The sequence below is a fragment of the Ursus americanus genome, chromosome 22 (assembly GCF_024610735.1).
Source record: "Ursus americanus isolate L20-20 chromosome 22, mUrsAme1.1.p, whole genome shotgun sequence".
Classification (NCBI taxonomy): Eukaryota; Metazoa; Chordata; class Mammalia; order Carnivora; family Ursidae; genus Ursus; species Ursus americanus.
Window position 1 is genome coordinate 50,547,237 of NC_142148.1, and position 16,761 is coordinate 50,563,997.

Genomic DNA, 16,761 nt, shown 5'->3' on the forward strand with positions numbered 1-16,761 from the left:
CATATTGATATATACGCACATAAGAAACGGGAAGGCTGTAATCTCCGCTGTGCATAGTATTACCCACCCTTTCGTGGAATTAGGGGGAAGGCCTTTCCTTTCTATTCTTATGTATTTTATTCTTCCTGTATTGTCGTTAGCTTTTAACATGAGACTGTATTGCTTATCCAACCAGAAAAGACGCAAGGACATACGTTCGGTGGAAAAACAGATGTGAGATGTATGGCCAAATGCCAAGTTGGCTGAATTTAGGCCATCTTACTTTAAGGGACTAGATAAATGGCGGGGCGAGAGGTAGTCTCCTGCCGTTAGCATGGTGACCGCATTCCCTGCGGCATCCGGACTGCTGCGCTCTAAGAGGTCGCGGAGCGCGAGGATGTGAATGGATGAGCAACCTCCGCTGAGAGCCGTCGGCTGGCTGAATGTGGGGACACAGAGAGACCACACAGTTCCCGGCCCAGCCCACCAACAGCTCTGAAGGTGATAGAGTACAACGTGGAGGGCATCAGTGCTCTAGGTGCTGAGCCAGGGCAGGGGGAGGCGGAAGGAGGTGCTCTAGGAGGTGAGGAGGGAGGAGGTGCAGGGGAGGTGGAAGGAGGTGCTGTAGGAGGTGAGGAGGGGAGGTGGAGGTGATGGAAGGAGGTGCTGTAGGAGGTGAGGACGGGAGGTGAAGGTGATGGAAGGAGGTCCTGTAGGAGGTGAGGAGGGGAGGTGGAGGTGATGGATGGAGGTGCTGTAGGAGGTGAGGAGGGGAGGTGGAGGTGGTGGAAGAAGGTGAGGAGCCAGGGGCTTGATGGTCTAGAAGAGGCGCCTTGTCCTGGCTCAGGTGAGGAAAGTCTCCCTCCAGTGGGGGTGGAGGGGGCATCCCTGGTGAAGAGGAGGAGCGGGGAGGGGGTGAGCACGAGTCCGGCGGAGTGGAGAGCAGGGAAAAAGCACAGCGTTGGACCATGGGCGCTTGTGTCTGGAGACCGAGAGGTTCAGCGGGGCACGGCTTTGGGGGCACCCTGGCTTTGGAAGCAGGCTGGCCTGCTGCTCAGGCGTACTATGCAGGTCGTCGTCCTGCCCTGTGACGTAGCACACGTGTGCCACATACATGGAATACGTGGTAATAACGGTAATGTATGGAAACAGATTCCATTTTCATTCTGGTGGAGGGACAGAGATGGTGTGTGAGGCTGGTTTGGACCCATCGAAGGGTCTGCAGGGGTAAAAAGCTGGTGCCAGTGGCAGGAGCCACCGCCCGTTGGGGCAGGTGATGAGGTCACATGTGTTCTGTTTTTTAAGATTTTTATTTATTTATTTATTTATTTATTTATTTATTTATTTATTTATTTGAGAGAGAGTGAACACAGCGGGGAGGGGAGAGGCACAGAGGGAGAGGGAGAAGCAGGCTCCCCGCTGAGCAGGGAGCCGGACCTGGGGCTCCATCCCAGGACCCTGAGATCATGACCTGAGCCGAAGGCAGACACTTCACCGACTGAGCCACCCAGGTGCCCCCCCTTTGTGAGAGTGGACAGTGCGGGTCGGGCGCCCTGGGCCGGGCGGGAGGAGGCGATGCCATTCTCATGGCAGAACCCTTGAAGGATTAGTTTGTGGAGTCTGTAGCTGCTCTAAGTCCCGGGGTGGGTGGCTGCTTGGTCTGCAGGTGCGCAGCTGGGCTGGCACTGGGGCTGCTTTCAGAGACCTTTCTGCGGTTGGTGGCTCCGAAGACCCGAGGGTCACTGTCTTTATCACAGGCAAGCATATGGGCGGAAGCTTGGGTTTTAGGGAAATCAGCAGGAGCTTAATTTTTGAAGCTGTGAGTTTAAGGGACCCGCCAGGTATGTCTGGAGGCAGCTGGGTGCGGTCTGGGACTGGCAAGAGGTCTGAGCTGGCAGTGGGACTCTGGGCGCCGTCCCTAGGTGAGGACACCATGTGAGTGTGGAGACTGCCAGCCAGGCGGGGCACTTGAGGAGGGGCAAGGAGTCAGCCCTGGGGGGGTCACAGCCTGGAAGGAGGGGTCTGCCGGGGCCCTACCCAGGAGCGTCAGGGCAGAGGGGAAGAGCAGAGGGGGGTTTGCAGGCAAGGGGCCGGCTCCACGCTGTGACCACCTGTGCCCAGTGCTCACCGATGTGATGTGTGACGTGAGGAAGGAGCGGACGTGCATACTTTCATAGTTAAGTAGGTCCGAACTGCTGGATGGTGATAAGGAAAGTTTTAGAAAGGTTTTGTAGAACTCAAGACGTGGTTTCCTTTCATGCCTGATACACAAAGATGTAAACATTATCCAGTACTATGGATTTCCCATGTTTGGTCTTTGTTCCCACTGGTACTAAACTTTTTTCCAAATATAAAGAAATTATTGCCTGAATTTAAATTATACAGAATAAAAATAAGCTTTTTGAGTTTAGAGAGTGTATTTACTGATGGGAGTTCCTTGTATGAATCCTCTCAAGGGTAAGAGTTCCCCTTTGGCTCCACGATTCTTACTGAAACGGTGATGCTGGCTGTCCCTTCCCTGCCGGTGACAATTCCATTTCTCCTGGTGACAACGATGTCCTTCCTCATGCCCTCTCTGAGTCCCTCAGAGATCTTTGATTCCGCGCAGCCCACCCCACCCCGGCATCCTCCCACCTTCCCACATGCTTGCCACCCAGCGAATCCTGCCCTTGACTTCTGTTTCTCCACTAGCTTGGAGCTGACCTGCCCGTTTCTCTGTCACGGCCTGTTGACCTCTTCTGGGAGCTCGGGGAGCAGCCCGGCAACTGCCTCTGCGGAGTGGCCCGTCTCAGGCATCGTAGCTAGACAGAACGGAGGTCGGAGGCAGAGCCCGTGCTCTTCATATTATCTGGGGGAAGACTGAAAAGACAAAAGGTTTTGTAAAAATCGGGTACCAAGTTAAAGTTCGAAAGTGTTCAGGCTGAATGACCCTGTTGTGTAGACCTGGGGTGACCGTTTGGTTGCTGGAGGAAGGGTGTGTCTCTTCTCTCTGAGGCTGGCAGTCCTTCTTCTCACCCCTCGGTCCGTGTCCCCAGGTCAGTGGCAACAGGACCACTGGCATGGGGCATGACGCCGGCACCCCATCTGTACTGGGCTGGACAGTATGCGCCCCCCCCCCAACCTGGGAGGGCACTGGGGCCTCTGGTGTGGGGGCTGGGGTTGAGCCTTTGACCTGCGACCTTGCCCCCTTGAGAGGGAAGCTCAGGGATGCGGCGTTCGCTGCTGCAGTCCAAGCAGAGCTGGATGTGAACTGAGGTCTGCCTGTCAGTCCTGGGCTGGCAACTGCCGGGCTGTGTGCCCAGGGGCAGCCGGAGAGCCAGACCCTGTGCTGTGGGTGACTTGCCTGAACGCATGGCCTGATGGGTCCCTAAAAGCAGCTTCTTTGCCGTCCTTCCTGTCCTGGGCCACTGGTGGGTGAGGCCACACACACACGTGGGTGCGGAACCGGCACTCTGGCGGGTCGAAGGGGAACAGAGCAACAGTGGGTGCTTGGACAGAAGGCGCACAGCGGAGCAAGGGTGAGTGCTGTTGGCTTACTCGTATTACTCCCTTTAGGTGTCCCTGAAGCAGGGGGTCAGCAGCCCCTCTTCTCTCGATCTGGAGGTCCTGTCGGTTTTTGTGCCTCCTTTCGTCAGTAAGGATGACAGTCAGATGGCTGGCGCCCCCTCCGCGACTCTGAGCAAGACCAGAAGGCGCTCCTTCAGAAAGAAGAGGGACAAGCCCAAAACGGAGCCCTGGAAGGGCCTCCCTCCTGAAGACATTAGTGTCCCCAACGGTGTGGACCTGCTTGGCCTGCCTCAGCTCTGCTTCCCAGGTATCCCCCGCCCTGCTTTCCCAACTCCCCCACGGTGCTTTCTAGAAACCAAGTCAAGAAAGGGTGACAGACGGGGGGCTGGTTACCCCTGGCAGCCCCGAGGCCAAACTGCAGGTCTCAGTTCTCTTAATCTTGGGGGTTTGGGAGCTGAAGGACGTGCAGCCCAATAGTGCAGCCCCCATGTTTTGGAGAGCGAATCCCAGACGAAGGGCTGTCGGGATCGCCAGCACGGTTGGTAGAGGTGCTTTCCAAGGATTTTCACTTCTGATTGACAGGCCCGTCTTCCAGAGGTCCGGCCGGTGGGTCAGGATGAGTCCAGTTAGCCTGCAGCATCTCCCCCCAGAGTGCACTTCCGCCGGGCTCCCTGGCCCCTGTTTTCCGGGGACCCCGGGGCCTGCAGCCCGGGCTCACATGCTTTCCCCACCTGGCCTGTTCCCGGCAGTGGGTGGCCCTCATGTTTTTCACTGGTCTTTGAGAAACGCTGAGTGGCTGGTGTAGAAGACTCAGACTAGGGACTTCCCGTCCGTCATTCCCTGTCTGGGAGGTTCCATCGGGAATGGCTGCTGTCTCCCAGTCTCAGGGATTACAACCCGGGGACAGCTGGGACAACCCCTGCACCTGCCATGCTCAGAAACGGTCGCCTCCCCCAGGCACACCCCAGAGGGTTTGTCTGCGGTTGTTCTTATGTTCCTTCGCTAAATTCTGCAGAGCACAGAGGGTGGCTGAGAAATGGGCACCCACGGAGGGACGGAGGGGGCCACGGCTGGCTGGCGGCCCGACCCCCCAAGTGCCACAGCTGGCAGGGCGAGGACAGGTTCTGTAGGCCACAAAGTGGGCTCACGGAGAGCCCAGCCTCGGAGGTGGATGCCACGGGGCCGTGCCGAGATTTCCTCTCCTTTCTCTACCCGCAGGGGGCGTGTACGTGGCCTCCGAACCGAAGGAGGACTGTGTCCACTTCCTGGTGCTGACCGATGTCTGTGGGAACAGAAGTATGCCGTGGTTGCCCAGTACTCCCGACCCCTGCACGTACGTGACTGCCGTGAATTCCCTCTGAAATCTGCTGGTGTTTATTTTTGCTGAAACACGCTTCCCGCAATCACCACGATTGTAATCATTTTAGCGTGTGTGGGTCAGTGGCACTAAGTACACTCCCGCTGGCGGGCAGCCCCTGCCACGTCTGGTTGCAAAAGACATTCATCACCCCGGAAGTCCCGCCCCTGGCCCCCGGCCCCCGTTCTGCCCACATGGGTTTGCCTGCTTCGGACACCTGGTGTCAGTGGACTCAGGCTGCATGTGGCTTCTGTGTCTGGCTTCGTGCACTCAGTGAATGGGGTCAGAGTTCATCCACGTTGGGGCAGCAGCGCCTCTGTCTTACGGCCGAGTCCTACCACCCAGTGTATGTGAGCCACAGCTTGTTTCCCACATGTCCGTGGAGGGACATTTGTGTTCTTGTATGTGGGGTGACGGCTTTGGGCCTCCAGAGCATGACTTGGCCCTCCCCCGCCCGGCAGGGCCACGAGTGCGAGCCAGCCGGCCCCTGGAGGTCGCAGGGGCCGCCGTGCACCTGAAGAGGCGGGGTGACCCACGGCCTGTGTCCAGAGGGTTTCCAGAAGCAGCAGTGCTTTACCCTGGGGAAGTCCAGGAATCCCACACCGAGGGGGCGGTGGCTGCCCGGTTGTTCCTCCCCACTCTGCCGTCAGAGGCTGGGCCAGGTGTGCTGGGAGAATTATCCCTAAGTGTCACGGCATAAGGCTCAACTCGATGGGCTCTGTCCCTTCACGCCTGTGGATGTGCCTCGGAAACCTGTGGGAGTCCAGCATTCTGCTGATGTCTGAGTGCGCGACCTCCGTGTCTGGACTAGGCGTCCCCTGGACCCCTGGACTAGGGTGGGCAGTGGGCAGCGCGGGGAGGCCACCCCTCATGGCCGTGTGTGCGGGCTGCTGGGCCTGCGGCGTTGGCAGCCTGCCTGCTTGCCTGGGTTAGGTAGGGGTGGGAGACGAGCCGGGGGCCGAGTTCCTGCCCCTCCCTGGCCAGCGCTTCCGGCAGAGACAGGATGGGAGGCTGGATTATTCAGGAAGGTGCTTGGGAGCCTGTCTGTGAAGTGATCGCATGAGAAGTACATGTTATTTCTCTTATCCTTAAATACATTTTAAAAAGGTCACAGCCTCTGCTTTGCCTGTGACTCCCCCACTACACCTGGCTGCTGGGGTGTGCGTGACCCCTCGCCCATCCTCTCAGTGCCTGCGTGGTTTCAGGGTGACTCTGGGCCCTACATGCTGGCCTCCCCACCTCCCCTCGTGCCCAGTGACCAGCCACGCCCTGTCCTGCGCTCCTGTCTTTCCGTGGACTGCACGCGCAGCCCCGCCCGGAGTGCAGACGGCACTGTGGTCCTCATATGCCAGCTGCCCGTGTGCTCAGCCCGGTGCCGACGACCCTCCTGCATAGTCGTTCATTTAATCCACAGCGAACGGGGCTGGGAACTCTCAGCATCATCCCCGTTTTACCGCTGAGGGAGCAGGCAGTCGCACAGGGAGGTGAGGGGACTTGCCTGGGGGCCCAGCACACTGACTTGAGGGCCTTGGTTCAATGTTGGTGGGTAGACGAATGGCGTGCCCACTGCTTGCTGGGCTCTCCCCCTGTCTTGCAAGACCCTCGCGTTCACACCATCCCCAGGTGGAGCTGTTATCACGGTCCGCCATCCCTACTGAAAAACCCCAAACAACTTCCACGGGGGCCAGACTGTGGACCTCAGTGAGGCGCCACTCGTAAGCTCTGCAGTGGTCTGTGCCTTCTGGAATCTCGGTGCCGGTACTTTTCTCCAGCTGAGAACACCCCCTCCCCCGCCGACACACACACATATGGCCCAGTGCTGGAGCTTTTTTCCTGTGTAAGCAGAGCCCATGGCCCCTTCTGTGTCTTACTGTGTTCTCACTGTGTTCCCATCTGGGGTCGGGACGTGTCATTGTCTCTGCCACCTCAGCACATCACACACTGGGGGAGGGGGGCATCTGCGAGGACTGGGACTCCCAGTGACACAGGGGGGGCATCCACGCTGACTGGGACTTGCGGTGACACCGGAGGGGGCGCCAGCCGGGTGGCAGGGGAGCAGGATGCTGTCTGGGCCCCTGCCCTCTCGCTTCTGTCTGCAGAGGCCCACACTGCTGAGGATAGAAGCTGGGACCAGCTGGATCGGAGGGTGACACGGGCCTGTTGCTTTCTCTCCAGGACGAGTCGTGTTTCTACAACGGCAAGGCGCACTGGGAGCCATCCTGGCCGACCGCGGGCGTGGCTGGCTGCTTCGGACCGTTCGCGGTGTGCGTGGTCTCCAAGCTCCCCTACTACAACGCCCTCAAGGACTGCCTGTCCTGGTGAGCCCGTGCGGTGCCCGCGTGTCTGCGAGGCCACGCCTGGCGCTGGCGGTGGTGGGCGGGCTCTGGTTTGGTGACGGGAGCTCCCGTGAAGGCCCAGAGGCTTCCCGAGGCGGTAGCCTGTGGGGAAGGTCTGCCAGACAAGGGAAGATGAAACCAAACTGTGGGAAGTAAAATTAGTATGGAGGATTTTATGTTGTTTGGTTTTTTAAAAAAGACGTCCATCAGAAATAGCTCTCCTCCTGTTATCTGAGAAAATCAGGCTGCCGCTGCTGTCAGTCCTGTTAAGTTCATGACAGTTAACGAATTATCTTTTCTTGGGGTGGAATCTTGAAGTGCCTTAATGCTGATGATATTGAGTAGAAAGCCTGAGGACGTAGAGAAGTTTTGAAAACTCTAGAGAGAATCGCGTCGGGCGCACTTGCCGCCTGTCGTCGGGGGATGATTGTGGCGTGTGGACACGGTCCATCCCCCGGCCACACGCGCCCTGGCCGCCTGGTTTTTGTTCTCACAAAGTTCTAGTCTTGGAATTCTCAGTGGTTTGGTTAACGACAGAGGCGGCCAACGGAGGTTTGCCTTAATGTCATAATACCCACCCTCCACCCCTGGCAAGTCGCAGACTTCTGGAAAGACCATCATTTTGGTTCTCACACTGTGGTCAGAGGGATGAGCAGGAATCCTTCCTGACCAAACTCACCACCTTCGGAGCTCAAGTTCCAGCGCCTTAATGTTTTAGTTTTCAAAATGTTGCTGGTGTTTGCCCATAGTTTGGGTCTAGCCCGCGTTTTATTGCCCCCGACACAGAACAGAGCGCTCGCCGGGTCTCCCTCCGGGACTGCGTGCTCAGTAGGGCATGTCTGCCCGGGCGTGGGCAGTGATAGGATGATAAATTAGGACAGGGTCCCTTTTCGTTAATTAACTGGTAATCTTCAGCACCTGAGGGTAGGTGGCTTGTGCACCCATCTCGTTTCCTCTTCTGTGAATTGGGGGTGGTGATGCCACCCTTTCTCGAACGGAACGGGTTCGGGCCTGCGGGGAGGACAGCACCTGCTTCACTTTCTCGGCCTTTGTACGCGTGATCATTCACGTGTGACTGGCAACAAATACCATCCTGCTAGACGTTAATGCAAAGGAACATTTAACTCGAAAAACGTGTTCAGTTTCCCTGCTCCTCGAGTTTTCTGTCTCCTGATGGTCGTTGCTAAATGACCCGAACTAGAAAACAGAAAAACAGATGACAGAAATGCAAAAGGCAGTTTATAAATACAGATTTATAGATTTTTAAAATCTGTTTTTCTGCTATAATGGTGGCGTGTAAACTAGGCCTCTGTGTGGACAGAAATTGGGAGAGAATGCTTAGTTGTATTTGGGGAATTAGATTATGGAGAGTCTGGTTTTTTTTTTTTTTTAACTTGATACTATTCTTTGACGATAATTAAAATATGGAAGAATATTGAATTATCTCCATTTCCTGACACTAACTTCAGGAAGAGCTATTATTATTTTTAAAGATTTATTCATTTATTATTTTTAGAGAGAGAGAGAGCAGGGAGGAGGGACAGAGGGAGAGAGAGAGAGAATCCCAAGCAGGATCCATGCTGAGTGCAGAGCCTGACACGGGCTTGATCTCATGACCCTAAGATCGCGACCTGAGCTCCAATCAAGAGTCAGATGCTTAACCGACTGCGCCACCTAGGCGCCCTGACTGACCCCAGGCGGACTTATGATTTGTTACTTAAAGTAACAGCGTAAGCGCTTGGCTTGCGGGACACGCGTGGGCCCTGCTGTGGCCCTGCTGTGGCGAGTGAGGCCGGGGACCGCCCCAGGGCACAGAGGTGGGGTTTCCAGGGCAGTTGGCTGAATTTTGCCTAATGTAGACACCATGTCACCACCACTGCCATTAAGACAGAGAACATTTTCACCACGCCCCAAAGTTCCCTTACACCCTGTGGTCGCTTCCCAGCCGCCTGCCCCCAGGCACCTGCTGGTCCGTCACGCGTTTCAGTCACTTGCCGCTGTGCCTTGAACAACGCGGTTTGAACTGTGCGCGTCCACATACACCTGGATTTTTTTCAACAAATACAGTACAGTCCTGTATATGTATTTTCTCTTCCTCAGGATTTTCTTAAAAACATTTCCTCTTTTCTAGCTTACTTTATTCTAAGAATACAGGATATAATGCATATTACATGCAGAATACCTGTTAATCGATCGTTCGTGTCGTCGGTAAGGCTTTAGGTCAGCAGCGGGCTATCAGCAATTAAGTTTTTTGGGGGGTTGAGAAGTTCTATGCAGGTTTTCAACTGCGTGGGGGAGAGCACCTTTAACCCCTCACATTGTTCAAGGGCCAACCGTACTTCAAAAGTCAGAATGCATTTGGGAAACAAACGTGGCCAAGCACTTTCCTTTGAGATGTTTACTCGCTGCTGAAGTATGACCCAGACAGAAAATTGCATGAATTCCAGCTGTGTAACCAGCACTCACAGCAAGAAACAGAACATGACCAGCCCCCATCCCCCCACGCCCCACCTCTCCTGTGCCCCAGTGCAGGCAGGTCCTGACCCTGGGCAGCCTCACCTTGCTGTCTGAGGCCTAGGGTTGTCGTCAGTGTCCTCCCGCCACCTCCCCCACCCCCAGCCTGGAAGGCCCTGGGGCTGCCGGCACTGGCAGACAGGTCAGCGCTGATTAGAAATGCTAAGATGTCCTCCAGTCCCCTTCATGTCACTGCAATGTTGTGTAATCGTTCTTTCTGATGGCTGAGTAATATTCCATTGTGACGGGTAGTAAGGAGGGCACGTATTGCATGGAGCACTGGGTGTTACACGCAAGTAATGAATCATGGAACTTTACATCAAAAACTAAGGATATACTGTATGGTGACTAACATAATAAAAAATTATTATAAAAAAAGAAATGCTAAGATGACAATTGGATACTCATACTTATTTTGTGATTTGATTTTTTTTATTTTAGTTTATTGACTCATCTGAAGCTCTGTAAAGATTTTGAAGTTGACAATCACATAAAAGATTTTGCTGCAAAACTGTCTTTGACACCTAGCCTGCCGCCTGGACCGCTTCATTTGGTCATTAAATCTGGAATTTTGTCTTTTCTTTATGAATAGTAAAAGTCCTATGTCGACGATGGTTTTAATGTTTTAAACTGTTTCTTACGTTCCAGGGTGTTTAAATTACGCTTCTCAGGTTCCTTACAGAATCATCTAATTACGCTGTTTCTAGAGATGCGTTTGCCGGGCGGCCCGTGATACGTGGTGTGGAGCTGGTGATGGGCCCCCTTAGTGCTTAACACACCGGCTCATTTGGTTTATTTGTCTGGAATATTGGGTATTGTATTAAACTGATTCATGTTTTCTCCTGTCCGGGGTGATTAATGAAAAGTACCTGGCTTCCTATTTTTTGGTTTTTCCCAGTGCCACCGTGTTGTTGAATAAGTGGCCAAGCGTTTCCGTGGGTCTGGGTTCCCTGGCACGCTCGTCCTGAGATGTTGTTGGCTCTTTCACCACGTGAGGGTTTCGGGCTAAGGACAGTTGCAGAAAGGCAGCCCACGTTCCCCCTTTGCCGAGTAATGGGCCAAGACGGCTGAGCTGTGATGACACCTGTCTGGCCTGGCATCTTCCAGACTGACGCAACCACCGGGCATTTCCTCGTTCTCAAACAAGCACCTGCCAGATTAGTGTCTGGAAGAAGGTCATAGATGTCGACTCTGCTTCACTCAGTCCTTTCTGGAAGCTTAGACATAGAGATCTCGGTTCTCTACGTATTGATTATTATTCACAGTTGAAAAATTAATTTTATTTCGCAGGAGACATGTGATCATGAACTTAAAATGTATATTTTTAATATCACACTACAGTGTGTGGGATGGGGGAGGGAACCCTGCCAGATGCATTCCAGGCCCAGAGACAGAGCAAGTTGCCCCAGGACCTTGGTTCCGCTCCCAGAAACCTTTGTAGGGACGTTTATTGGGTTCTTGTTTTGTGCAAGGCTCTCATCTTTATTATGTGGATAATTGGTATTTTTTTATGGTTCAGTGAAGTCATCAAAGTTTCTGTTCTTGCTCTAATCACTCAACAAGTGTTCCCTGAGGACCGGCTAAGCAGTGAACAAAGCCGAGTTCAGGGCAGTTTGAGGGTTAATAACCGTATGTACTATGTTCCGCCTTTGAGCATGAGTAATGCACGAACCGCACCCATACCCATCTTCTGTACCTCGGAGTCTTGGATGAGCTCACATTTGGTTCTCCGACTTTTACCACCCCCGTGAGAAAGTTTCCTGGGGGTCGTTCTTGATGCCTCTTCTCTTCACCCCTGCATTCCATCCATGGCTCATCCCTGACCGGCCAGCTCCCGGCGTTTGCCTCTAGTTGGCCACGGCCACCACCCCACGCAGGGCCACTGGGTCCCACCTGCGTGACTTGGGGAGCCATTGGTCTGGCCACGTCCATTCTTGACCCTTCATTCAGTTCATCCTTTGCATAGTGGCTGCAGGGACTGTTAACATCTATCCATTGGACTCTCCTCTTGTGCGTAAAACCCCACAATGGCTTCTCGCTGCGTAGCTGCCGCAGTCCTGCATCCCTAGCCCCTGTATCAGTGTCCTGCTCTGTCTCATGTCCTCACTCCCTTGCTGACTGTTGTCCAGCCACACTGGATTTCCCTCAGTCCCTCGCAGGTGCTGCCCCTAGGCCCTTGCATATGCTGTTCCTGGAAGTCAGGTTCTTCGGGATGGCCTCTGTGTGACCTCCCACCCGTCTCTCTGTGCCCTGCTCCCTTCCTGCAGAGCCCAGCATGGTCTGCAGTTAGGGCCCGCACATGTGTGTGTTTTGTTCAATGTCCATCTTCTCCATCGGCCTCTAAGCTGCATGAGGAAAAGGCCCCGTTCAGAGCTGTGTTTGCGACGCTGTTACCATGCCTGCTGCTCCCACAGCTGTCGAGTGAATGAATGAACGGATGGGTCGTGTTTCGGCGTTAGCCTGTCCTGTTCACAGAGCAGGGCCTGCGTCTTGGTTCTTGCGCATTTGTCCGAATGAGCCGAGTCTGGCTCAGACTAGCCGCTGTGATCCCCCTCGTGCGGCCTCACCAGCTCTGGGGTCCTCATTGATACGTGGCCCTGACCCATCTTTGGGAGTGTTGAACCACTGTGGCTGTTCCTTGTTTTGGAAAAACGCAAGGCCAAGGTTCTTCTCTAACCCCGGAGCCGATTCAGCATGGAATTCCAGAACCACTACAAGCAAACATTGATGGAGAGGCTGTGTAGCTAGTGGTCAGGAGCTGTGGTTCCTGTGAATCAAGCGTGTGGGCGCCGGGTGGGGCATCTCCTGTCTGCGTCAGGGGCGGTGGCGCCCAGCCTCCACCAGGCCTGGCTCAGTGCCCTTTCGCGGACGGCGCCTGGACCACCGGCCCGAGAGCAGCAGACACCCGCGTCCCTGGGCCCGCTCTGCCGCTTCTCCGCCCACCAGCGGGTCTGATTTTACGTGCTTTCAGAGCACGGCCAAGTCGCTGGGTGTGCATGCGAAATGCGCCTTTTCCGTCTCACTCTACCGGACTCACTTCCTGTGTTGCTTTGTGCGTGGATCCTATTGTCTGCGTGGGGCTACAGTCAAAGCTGAACTTTGGAAAGTGTTTCCCCAAAATCTCTCTCCCTCCTCAGTCTCTTCACCTGAGAGGTGGGGTGGACAGCAGAGCCCAGCTCAGAGGGTGTGGGTCTCACGCACGTGAGGTCGCTGGCATCCCGGGGGCCCAACAGCGTCCCTGGTAGAATGACTGGTGTTTGTATTAGTTTCTACCTGTAGTTGGGGAGCTGGTCGATACGTTTATTTTTTGAAATATTGAGGGGAATTTTTCATATAAACTTTACAATGATTCATAGTTCATCACCGCTGGGAGCATGTAACTCTGCTCTACCGTGTTTTGTTTTAAATAAAAAGGATGTTACTGTCCACACAGCGCGTCCGCCTTGATTCTGATGTGTCTTGCTTCTGTGGGCCAGTGGGTGACAAGACGGTGCCGTCGGGGGGCCCTTGCAGAAAGAAGGCTTCTCCTGCCCTCAGGTTCTTTGCACGAGTGTTCACGCAGAGCCGTGGTGATGCAGGTGTGAGCACGTGTGGAACGCGAACATTTGTTCTCCAGCCAGTGCTCCGCATCTCTCCGTGTATCCTCCTTCCACACTTTTCCTGGCGGGAGCTTCTCTGTGCTCAGATTCGAATCTTCTCTGTGCTTGTGGCCCGGTGCTCCTCACACTTGGGTCACTCCGTTCTGCTGGTCCCCAGGGCTCCAGGGACGCTCCTGGGTGCCCCCCAAAAGGCTGACACCCACGGTCAGGAACGAACTTGCCAATGAGCTGGAAGGCTTCTCGGTGGAGGGGCCCCTACCGTCCCCCTCCGTCTACCGCGTCCTTTTACACAGAAGGGGCATTCTGCAGATACTGAATTTGAATCAAAGTGTAATTTTGAGATACCATCATTGAGAAAAATAAAGTCTTTCTCAGCGATTTCTTAAAGTGCATGTCTTTAAAGAGCTTTGACAATTACGTTGAAAATACTAAGAGAATTTGTAATATGCAGTAAGTGTTCTGAGATTAACCCGATCGTGTTTGACTTAGAACCTGTGCTGATCGGGACAGATGTCCAGGTGTCAGTTTATCTTTGCCGATGGGCAGTCTGCTAATGAAGTAAAGAGTTTAGGGAAGTTTGGCCGAAAAAGACATTCAGTACTTGATTCACGTCTGAGCCTTGCTCAGCAATTCTGTGTGTCTCTGGACTGTTTGGTTCTGTGACATATACGGGGATAGCGTGAGTCTTCAAACACGTATCCTAGGTCAGACACCCTCGGTGCCAGAACGGAGAGTCTCAGTGCATTTCGGCCTCTGCTGGGAGCGGCTCTCTGAACTAATTACGGAACTTGGTCGTCACAGATATTTAACATGAAGCCACTACAGATCGTGTTTCCCTCCCGCGTGGACCCTGAGAGCCCGGTCATCGACTTGGACCTTCACCTGCCCTTGCTGTGCTTCAGGCCCGAGAAAGTGCGGCAGGTAAGCGTCCCTCCGGACCTGGGGCGTCCGTGCTGGTTGGCTTGGTGGGGCATCTAAGCTGTCATCGTCTGGAGGGTGATTCCAGGGCACGTGTGTTCCAGAACATTCCAGAATGTTCCGAATGTTCCACAACACACTGGGAATAGTTGCTTTTTTTGTTTTGTTTTGTTTTGTTTGTTTTTAAAGATTTTATTTATTCGACAGAGATAGAGACAGCCAGCGAGAGAGGGTACACAAGCAGGGGGAGTGGGAGAGGAAGAAGCAGGCTCATAGCAGAAGAGCCTGATGTGGGGCTCGATCCTATAACGCCAGGATCACACCCTGAGCCGAAGGCAGACGCTTAACCGCTGTGCCACCCAGGCGCCCCCCAAGGGAATAGTTGCTTTTTGGCTTCAAGCAGACATTCAGGACTGTGCACACCATTTACAAGCAGTGCTTTTGGGGGTTAAAGGGGCTTTCGTTTTGGCAAACAGCAGGGAAACCGGGTGAGACCTAGGCTCCACGTGGTTTTGGTGGCGCATTCACACGCATGTTCAGTGCATGGCGCGTGGTCAGAAGTGTGTACACGGTGTCGTTGATCTCCCCCAGATCCTAACGTGCCTCCTCATGGAGCAGCGGATGGTGTTCTTCTCCTCCAGCTGGGCGCTGCTACCGCTGGTCGCCGAGTGCTTCCTGGCCTACCTGCACCCCCTGCAGTGGCAGCACACGTTTGTGCCCGTCTTGTCGCGCCAGATGCTAGACTTCATCATGGCACCGACGTCCTTCCTCATGGGCTGCCACCTCGACTACTTTGAAGAAGTCAGCAAGGTTAGGCCTTGGCCATTTGCTGTAGAATGTCAGATCCTTGTGACCCCTGCGGGGACTGGCGGAGAGGGGCTTCCAAAGGGCCCTGCAGGGAGGGCCACGTGCCCTGGCCACAGGGAGAGGGTGGGCACTCCTGTCCCTGGGGCTCGTGCTCTGGGCTCCACGCACGCGGGGTGCTGTCGCGGGTCTGCACCATCCTCCTGCAGTCCTCCGCGTGTTTTCGAGGCTGGGGGGTTCTGGGCGCCGGGACCCCGTGTCACATGCCAGTCCCCTTAAATTCCCGGGGCTCCAGCGAGGAGAGTGTGGGTGTCGGCACTGATGGAGCCTGCTAACCGGCCTGGCCGTGGCTGCTTTCTAGTTTTGTGGCCTTGAGTGAGGTGCCAGCCCTTACTGAGCCTCAGCCTCCTTGGCTCTAAAGTGGGCATGTCCTCCTGGGCCGGGCTCTGTGTGGGGACCACCCCGCACCCGCCAGCACAGGGGAAGGGCTTGGCAGACCCCAGCAGCCAGTGTCCCGGTCCAGATCTTGTGTTTCTCTGGTTAAGCTTCTGTTGTTCAGTAATGCTGTGGACCATCCTACTGGAAGACGCCCCTTCTCTGGATTTCCCTCCTCCTCCTCCTTCCTCTCTCCCCCCTTTTGTTTTTGAGGCAATCCGCTGGCTCCCAAGAAAGCCAGCTGGCCTCCCCAAGCTCCCAACCTCCCTGTACGCTCCGGCCTCCAGCCCCTCCGTCTCTCCGAGACCCCCGAATCCACCAACCTCCCCATCTTTCACGAAGCCCCCCAGGCCTTCTCATGTCCCCCAAACCTCCCCGTTTACCCGAGCCCTCAGCCTCCCCTCGTCCCCTGGCCTGCCGGAGCCCGCCGACCTCCCCACAAGTCCGTCCTCCACCCATCCCTGTTCTCCCAGAACCCGCCCCCTCGTCCCCCTTCCCTGGCCTCTCGTGTCCCCACGCCGGCCTCCCCACATCCCCGTCCTCCCGGAGACCGCCAGTCCGCCCCACATCTCCCGACCGGCCCGCGCCCCGGTCCTCCCCACAGCGCCGTCCTCCCCGGGCCCCTCCCTCGTCCTCCCCACTTCTCCGGCCTCCCCACATCCTCGGCCTCCCGAGCCCCGCGCGGGAGGGGCCCGTCTCCGCCACATCCGCCCTGCGGACCGGCTCCTTGGCCCCGCTCGGCCCTGCCAACCCCCAGCTCCAGGAGCCGGCCCGCCCGCCCGCGTCCCGGCCCCCTCCCCAGCCCCGCACTCACTCGGACCGCGCGGGGCGCCGGGAGGCGAGGGCAGACCACTGCGAGGCGGCGCCGCGAACCGACGGGCGGCCCTCCCTCCCACGCCTCACGCCGCAGGCGCACAGCCGTCCCGGCCCGGCGGCGGCAGCGGTGGCAGCGGGCTTGCACCCTCGGGGCCGTGCTGCGTCCGTCGGCGCGGGCCGCGCGTGCGCGGCGACCGGCTGAGCCGGGCTTCACCGCCAAGGCGCGCGCCGGGCCGAGTCCCCGCACCGATCTTTGGCCCCCCGCTGGGAGGACCGGGCATGCGCCCCGCGGCCCGCGCATGCCCTGCACGCCACGGGGCTCCGGTCCCGAGACCGCGCCGGACAGTCGCGCCGGGAATTCAGGACGGCAAGGGACTGAGCGCGCATGTGGTGGCCGGGTCCGGGGAAGCCTCGGCGGGGGCCGGGAGGGGCGGCCCGCCGAGCTGAGGTCCCGGGGGTCCCACCGGCGGCACTCTGGGCCGGCGGGGCTGGACCG

At 56.3% G+C, this 16,761-nt stretch overlaps 1 protein-coding gene and 1 long non-coding RNA gene across 3 annotated transcripts; one reads left to right on the forward strand and one right to left on the reverse strand.

The window, feature by feature from the left end:
* Positions 1 to 717: 717 nt before the first annotated feature.
* LOC148108130 (uncharacterized) lies at positions 718 to 16,515 on the reverse strand. Of its 2 annotated transcripts, XR_015721051.1 has the most exons (4): positions 16,264 to 16,404; positions 3,517 to 8,376; positions 2,683 to 2,838; positions 718 to 2,174 (listed from the first exon to the last, which is right to left on the reverse strand). It is a non-coding gene; the product is annotated as an uncharacterized LOC148108130 (long non-coding RNA). The 2 variants fall into 2 exon arrangements; XR_015721050.1 differs by lacking the exon at positions 3,517 to 8,376 and having other exon boundaries at positions 877 to 2,174; positions 16,264 to 16,515.
* LOC148108131 (DENN domain-containing protein 3-like) lies at positions 3,744 to 15,897 on the forward strand. The gene is made up of 6 exons (XM_087853836.1): positions 3,744 to 3,793; positions 4,705 to 4,819; positions 7,019 to 7,161; positions 10,135 to 10,246; positions 14,094 to 14,213; positions 14,802 to 15,897. Exons 5-6 carry the CDS (start codon positions 14,103 to 14,105, stop codon positions 15,291 to 15,293), a joined length of 603 nt encoding a protein of 200 aa, XP_087709962.1. The 5' UTR covers positions 3,744 to 3,793; positions 4,705 to 4,819; positions 7,019 to 7,161; positions 10,135 to 10,246; positions 14,094 to 14,102; the 3' UTR covers positions 15,294 to 15,897.
* Positions 16,516 to 16,761: the final 246 nt, after the last annotated feature.